The sequence below is a fragment of the Macadamia integrifolia genome, unplaced genomic scaffold (genome assembly GCF_013358625.1).
Source record: "Macadamia integrifolia cultivar HAES 741 unplaced genomic scaffold, SCU_Mint_v3 scaffold891, whole genome shotgun sequence".
Lineage (NCBI taxonomy): Eukaryota > Viridiplantae > Streptophyta > Magnoliopsida > Proteales > Proteaceae > Macadamia > Macadamia integrifolia.
Window position 1 is genome coordinate 134,014 of NW_024870572.1, and position 7,990 is coordinate 142,003.

A 7,990-nucleotide genomic window follows, 5' to 3' on the forward strand; every position below is an offset into this window, starting at 1 on the left:
CTCACGGTGGGCCTTCTCCAACAGCCCTATGGGCGTATCGCGGGAGGGAGTTCGCGGCTCGTACCCGGAGTATACGCGCACTGTGGTTGTAGTAGCACTAAAACCAAGGACTTAGTAATGTTGCTTAGGTGGATGTGATTTAAAATGGATAGCATGGCATGTAGTGCATATGATGTGTTGTGATGTGTGGACTGTTGTGTGTGGTCCACCTTTCTACTTACTGAGCTAGTGAGCTCATCCCACGTGTACACCCCTTTTTAGATGATTTTGTAGGTCATACATCTGAGGAGCATGGGGTGGGTCCTACAGTCGAGTTTCCTGAAGAGGACTGGTGGACCCCTGAGGAGTTTGAGCACGGCGTAGATTGCTCGTGCGAGAGCTGTGCTGTGGGGCAGCATTTCTGAGGCCGAGCTGAGCTCCACCTTGAGGCCGTGTTGAGCTCCACTTCCGAGGCCGAGCTGAGCTCTTCTATGTGATGCCGAGCTGGGCACAACCCCTGATGCCGAGCTGAGCTCCAGCCTTGAGACCGAGCCGAGCTGTGTACTCTGATGATTTTGAGGATTTCTTGTATATACTTGACATCTGAATTCTATTCTTTTTGTGTATATATCATGCCTTAGGGCCCAAATGTATATAATTATTGTATCACCATTTGGGTATCAAGTATATGGGATTTATTCACAGGTAAAACTTAGTCTTCCGCTGATCTGATGAGTTTAAGTTAGTGTGTGTATGCTGTGGTGGAATACAGTATCTGATGATCCTGGCAGGTTTGGGTTAACCGGTGTTAACTCGGTCACCGCTCCGGTTCAGTGTGAACGGGGTGTGACAGTTCTTCTTGTTTCACCTTATATACCCACCTATTATTCAGAGCCCTTTTTCCCATAGGAAATTTCACTAACTCAAAGGTGTGATTCTCATGCAATGACTTCATCTCATCTTGCATGGCTTCAACCCACTCATTCTTGTGTTCATCTTCCATTGTTTCTTCAAAACACTCGGGTTCTCCCCCATCAGTTAGTAAAACATACTCATTTATAGAATACCGTGTGGAAGGTTGTCGGTCTCCAATAGACCTCCTGAGTGGAATTGGTGATGGAACTTCTGGTATAGGTAATTGCTCATGAGGACTATCATCTATCTCAACTTGTATGGGAGCATCTGCATCATCTATACCTTGTTGATCATTTTGAATTTCATAGCCAACCTGCTCTAGCACTAGGGATGGAGGAACAAGATCGAAGTCAATTAAATCACCACTGGGTTCAGGACCTGTCTTCTCTACATTATCAATTTCATCTATGGTCTCTTCCTCCATAAATACAACATCTCAGCTTCTAATGATTTTCTTATTGATCGGGCCGTATAATTTATGACCAAATTCATCCTGACCATAGTCCACAAATACACACTATTGTGTCTTGACATCAAGTTTAGACCTTTCATCCTTGGAAATGTGCACAAATGTCTTGAATCTAAAGACACACAAATGATTATAAGAGACATCCTTGCCTGTCCAAACTCTATTTGATACATCAAACTGTACTGGAACACATGGTGTTAGATTCAAAACATGCACAACTATACTTAAAGCCTCATCCCAAAAGGTTATTGACAGCCTTACCTGTGAAAGCAAACATTTGACTCTCTCCACCAGTGTCCTATTCATTCTCTCTGTCAAGCCATTCAACTGAGGAGTCTTTGGGTGTGTCTTTTGATGTCAAATACCCATTTCTTTGCAATAATTATCAAATGATCCTTAGTACTCTCCCCCATAATCTGTGCGAATGCATTTCAACTTTCTTCCAGCTTGTCTCTCAACTGAGGTCAGAAACTGCTTGAATACATCTAACACCTGATCCTTTGTCTTCAAGGTGTAAACCCATAATTTTCTTGAGTGATCATCAATGAAAGTTACAAAATAAAGTGATCCATCAAGTGTTCTTGTCTACATAGGACCACACACATCGGAGTGTACCAAGTCAAGTACATTTGACTTCCTTAAGGGAGGAGAACTCTTGAAGGAGGCTCTGTTCTATTTTTCTGCCAAGCAATGAGCACACTTTTTCAAATGAGTATTGTTCATTTCAGGTAGAATCTTCTTCTTTGACAATATCATTATTCCTTTTTTATTCATGTGCCCAAGCCTTTTGTGCCACAACTCAATAGTATCCTCATTCTCCATTGCATTTATAATGCCTTTGGAGAGCTTTGTCTGCATCAAGTATAATGTAGAACTTTTTTACCTTTTGCTACAATCATAGCACCTTTGGTGAGTTTCCATTGTTCATTACTGAAAGTATTATAAAATCTTTCATCATCAAGTCTACCTGCAGAAATTAAATTCAAGCGGATGTCAGGAACATGTTTCACATCCTTAAGAACTAACCTTGTGCCAATATTGATTTTCACCGGGTGTATAAGATGTGAAGAAGTCCTTTCGAGACGTGCTATGAATGGAGGCACCACTGTCAATCACCCAACTAGTCTTACGGCATGCAAAGTTAACAACATCATTATCATAGATAATGAAAAAGTCTTCTGAAATGGCAGTAACACTTTTATCATTGCTATCATCATCTTTCTTCTTCTCTTTGGCTTTTTCCTTTTTATTCTCTCTTTTTAGCTTTCGACAAAACTTCTTGGTATGACCTTTCAAACCATAATAATAGCATTCAACATTTGTAAACTTGTTGGATTTTTCTCTACTCTTATCTCTATTCTTCGGATCTCTGTTTTTGCTCCTCCCCCTTTTCTCGGTGACCAAAGCGTCTGAAGATGAAAAGGGATTATGTGACTTTCTTCTCATCTCTTCATTCAAAATACTATTTTTGAATAAATCCATCGAGATTGTACCATCTGGAGCTGAGTTTGATAATGACGTTCTAAACGTCTCCCATGAGTCTAGTAAAGCACCAAGAAACCACAATCCCTATATCTCTTCATCAAATTTGATACCCATTATAGCCAACTGATTATTGATTCCTCGAAATGAATTCAAGTGATTTGTCATCGGGGTTCCATCTTGGTATTTCAAAGTCATCATATGTTTGATCAAATATAGCTTATTATTTTCAATCTTTCGAGCGTACAATTGCTCAAGCTTTGACCATAAAGTATGAGCATGTGTCTCTCCACAGATATGATTCAACACATTATCATCCATCCATTGTCTAATATACCCACATACTTGTCGATGAAAAATATTTCATTCATCATCATTTTATTAGCGGGTTTCTCGGTATTAAAAATTGGTAGATAATAATCTTTCACATAAAGAAGGTCTTTAATTTTTTCTTTCCAAATATGATAGTTTAAACCATTCGAAGTAACCATTCTACTTGTATTAGTTTTCATTGTTCAGCCTAGATATGCAACTTAGTAAACAACTTTGCTCTGATACCACTTTGATAGGGAAGAAAATGGGATTAATCGAGAGATGTACCCGGTTAATAGAGACGCGGAACAAATTCTTCCCCTCTTGAGTGAACCTAATAGGAAACAATCAAGTAGAATTTGATGGAGCAATTTATCAAACACAATGCGTGCAATAATCAAGCTCCCAAGAAATCAAGTAAATGCATAAATCAATGAACAAATATATTATAGACACAAACACACAAATCAACGTCAACAATTAAACGTGGGAAACCTCCCCAATGAGAGTAGTAAAAACCACGGAACTATAGTCCACTAAAATCCACTATCTCCAAATAATAAGAATACACAAAAGTCTTCTCTAACTGAAATTATAGGCATACAATCATTCCAAACATCAAGAATAATATATCATTGGCATACATCATCAACAAGATGAAATCTCAAAAGAAAGAGGAAGAAATTGGAGAGATCTCACTAAAATAGAGATAATGAAAACATTACTGGAAAACTATATTAGGAAATTTCAAATTACAATCACACCATACAGAATGAAGGACAATGTGCTGCGAAACTGCTGTCAAAAAATTAGCTCAATCGGACCAAGAATGATGATCCGATCGAGCTCTTGGAGATGACTACGAACTGTTCTCTAACCCAAAATTTTTCTGCTCTTTTTTTTTTTTCTTCTCCAAGTTTTGCCAATAGCCACTCTCACTCTCCCTTTTGCTTTCACTTAAACCCTATTATATGAATAAGGTTAAATGAGTAAATCCTCATCAATACTCTTGTGATAAAAATGCCCTTCTTATGGGCCTCAAACAAAGGTGGGCTTCACGTAAAATAGGTGAACATGCTTGGGCCATCCTCCACAAGGAGGGAAACCCAACCCAACAGATCTATCGAATCAACAAATGTTTATCAATGCTTAATTTGTAGTTACAAAGAAACTTTATATATAATTGGAATAATCAATGACATTGGTAAGACTTCCACAGTGGTGGATGAAGCATGAAGGGCTCTACCACGTCTTAATGACTAAGGGATGCTCGGTTTTTGTGGTTACAAGACAACTTCACAGTTGGAATATTAAATAATATCGGTAAGTCTTCCGCAATGGTATTTGAACCATGAAGGGCTATTCCAAGTTTTCAAGATTAGGAATTTAAAATTTTGAAATGAAATTTTACAAGGGAAAGGAGAAATAATAACCATCCCACCCTTTTGAAATGAAAAATTATATTCTTAATTGTTTGATGTCCACATGTGCTCTCATTAGCCCTCAGGCCAGTGTAAGGCCCACACAGTCAGCTCACAAAGTTCCAAAGTTCCACACATTTAGTTAGGATAAGCTGAGTTGTTGTTTTATATACATAGTAAGAAAGTTCCGAAGTTCCAAAGTTCCGAAGAGCTTTTTGAGTGGAAGAAATTTTATTAAGAAAGAATATAAACATCTGACCTTGAGGGTTAGCCAGCTCAGAAAACTCATCACACCCAATTGTACCAAACAATGAGGAGCATGTGGAATATTCTTCCCCGCCAATTTTTTTTTTTTTGGGTGAGGGGGGTGGGGGGTGTGAATAGGAGAAATATTCTTCTTCCCAAGCAGCTAGCATTACATCTTAATCAATTAAGCTTCGTCATCCATCTGCAAAATGTACTTAAATCCCGTAAGACTTCCTCCAGTGTGGGTCAATAACCACTCTCAACAGGAACGCATTTCTTTCTGATCTCCCCCAGTTTCTTCAATGATCGTCGAGAATAACTCCCTTCAAGCCGTTGATCCACAATGGCTTCAATTGATGCTCCTATAGGCCACTGGAATGCCCATCCTGTTTTGTAGACCCGTTCTTTTGACAAATGCGAGTGGAAAAGTGGTTGACCACCGATGACCTCAAGTAGAACTAAACCGAAAGAGTAACATCAGATGCTTCATCCAAAATCCCCCATCGCATGTATTCTGGAGCCATATATCGATAGGTTCCTATTTCATAACTTGTTCTTGATATTCCAAATCAAATATCTTTGCTACAAAGTTCTCATCCAATAATATGTTTGCTGTTTTAAAATCCATATAGATTATACCCTTCTCTGATCCTGCGTGAAGGTAATGGAGCCTAGTGCAGCACCTGCGCAAATCTCTGTTCTCTGCTTCTATGTCAATGGTGGAAAATCACTCCCAAACAGATGCTTCGTGAGATCCCCATTTGCCATATACTCATACACCAAAATCATTTCATCCGTTTCCTTGCAAAACCCAATCATGGAAGCCAAATGTCTATGCTTGAGCTTTGGTAGCATCTAAATCTGTGTCTCCAATGCTGCCCGGCCTCGTCTAGATATAGAATGTGGACGGGAATGCTTGAATGCTGCCGGAGTGTCATCATCGAGTACACCCTTATAAACTCTGCCAAAACCACCAACTCTGATCTCCACTGATTTATCAAAATTCTTTGTCGCATCTCGAATCTCTGCTATTGTGAACAAAATATTATCAACTCTTTCAATAGCTGTGGATCCATTTGAATTCTAATCTCCTTCGGTGAATTTAGAAAATTTGGCTCTCTTCTCTGCCACTGTGAACCGCTTAACAACTCTATCAGTAGCTGTGGAGCCATCCAAATCCAGAAATCCCCCAAGGAATTTAGATACTTTAGAAACAATGTTGTTGATTCCAAATGTTTTATGAAGTAGTGGGCACCAATCAAGGGGATTGTCTTTCATACGACATGTGTTTCTTCTCTGCCTACTCAAAGATGCATGACTGGAGATAGAAGCTTTATTACCTGCTTTCAATTTTCGCAATGTACTTTTCCACTCTTCTTTGTCGCTAATATCCGATAGATAAGACCCCAACATCTCTAGAGTTGAAGGCAACCCTCCCGAATAGTGTACCATATCATTTGAAAGTTACATAAAATATTGAGGAGGTTTATACTCTAAAAAAGCGTGCAAACAAAAAAGTTGAAGAGATTCCTCATGGTCCAACTCTTATGGCCATTATATTTTGCCTTTATCAATTTTAGCCACTTTCAAAATGTGTTCGTCTCTAGTTGTTATTATGACGATACTTCCTTCACTAAACCAATTGAGCTCACTGGCCAAAGCATCTATCTGATCTTTACTATCCACATCATCAAGAACAAGAACATTTTCTTTGCAAAGCATACGTTTAATCAACTTTTTTCCTCTATGATAATGACCTATATCAAAGTTTTGAAAATATCTTTAAGAAGTCAATTTTGCAAACACATAAGATCCATGCATTGCATCGCTTGTTTGCTGATGTTTGAAATAAAACTATACCTATTGAAGGTTGAACGGATGCGATTATAGACAGCTTTAGCAATGGTTGTTTTGCCAATACCATGGGAACCACATATTGCTATGAATTAAACATCATTGGAACCAATACTTACTAAGGATAATAGATCTTTAACAAAAGAATCTAAACCAATAGGGTATTTGCATTCATCCAAGTGTGTGCTATTGACCAATTCATCTAGAGCTCTGTTGACAACTGATTCAATTATCTTTGCTTGATCCCTATAATTATTTCATATCAAAAATAAAATTGGAATAATTAATCAGATGAAAATACATAGTCAGAAAGTAGCATATAGATTTTAGTATGGAATGGAAAGCAATCAGAAATAAACATTAGTAAGAATTTAGTATTAGTAAAAATTGGAAATATGTTTCCTTATATATGAAGTAGGGGTGTGGCGGCTTAAATGCTAATATCATTGGAGTGATAGGAGTATCAAGATAACCTATTTACCACTTTATTAGAACATCATGTAATTTGAGCTATTAAATATTCTACATCATAAGAGCAAACTTGAATCTCTATGATCTTGGATGGGATGGTTTGGTCTTGAATCTTCATCACTGCTTGTGTCAATGCCCATTTCATGTTCTGCCTCAATAATGGATGGATAATTAATTCAGACAAATGACTGGAATCACTAGGACCTCAGAAAGCGAAGAGGGTAATGGTGACGGTGATCAAGAAGATGTTGTTCAATGTATTGGAGAGGATGATCTAGAGGTCGAGAAGATGATTGTTGCTCCAAAGATATCATATGCTACGACAATACGAGGAGGGACTTGGATGGATATTGATGTACTTCTAGATCCTATTCACGATGGAAGTATTACTCACATTGTTATTCCTCAACATGACTATGAAAGCTATGGGCAGCGGTTTCGATTCACTCTAATTGGATGTATCAACTTTCGTTTGGCATATTTGGATGATCTATGGAGGGAAGCTAGGGAGAAATGGAATCCGAAGGAAGGTGTGGTAATTTTATCACTGGGAAACGGCTTTTTCATATTTCAATTCTCATCTGAAGGGGATATGTCTGCTGTTTAGTGGGAGAAGTCCATTGCAATTTCGTTGTCAAGTAATTAGATTTCAGCAATGGACCCTGATTTTAACATCCATGAGAAGAAAACTAATATTTTGAATGTTAATATTCCTAAAAAAGTAGAATTTTGTACCTAACATTTGGCCACATGTGTGTTTGTGTATGGAACTTTACTAGAATTCAATGTTATGATGGGCCCACCAGACACAAAAATGGAAACAAGCTCACTAGAATTTATG

The 7,990-nt window shown here is 38.2% G+C and overlaps 1 protein-coding gene across 1 annotated transcript in view; it reads right to left on the minus strand.

Annotated features, from left to right (window-relative positions):
• Positions 1 to 1,318, minus strand: part of LOC122070351 (TMV resistance protein N-like) — a 22,750-nt gene extending 21,432 nt beyond the window's left edge. The window contains exon 1 of the mRNA XM_042634489.1: positions 861 to 1,318. Within this exon, the coding sequence (XP_042490423.1) occupies positions 861 to 1,318 (458 nt within the window). The remainder of the gene's footprint in view (positions 1 to 860) is intronic.
• Positions 1,319 to 7,990: the final 6,672 nt, after the last annotated feature.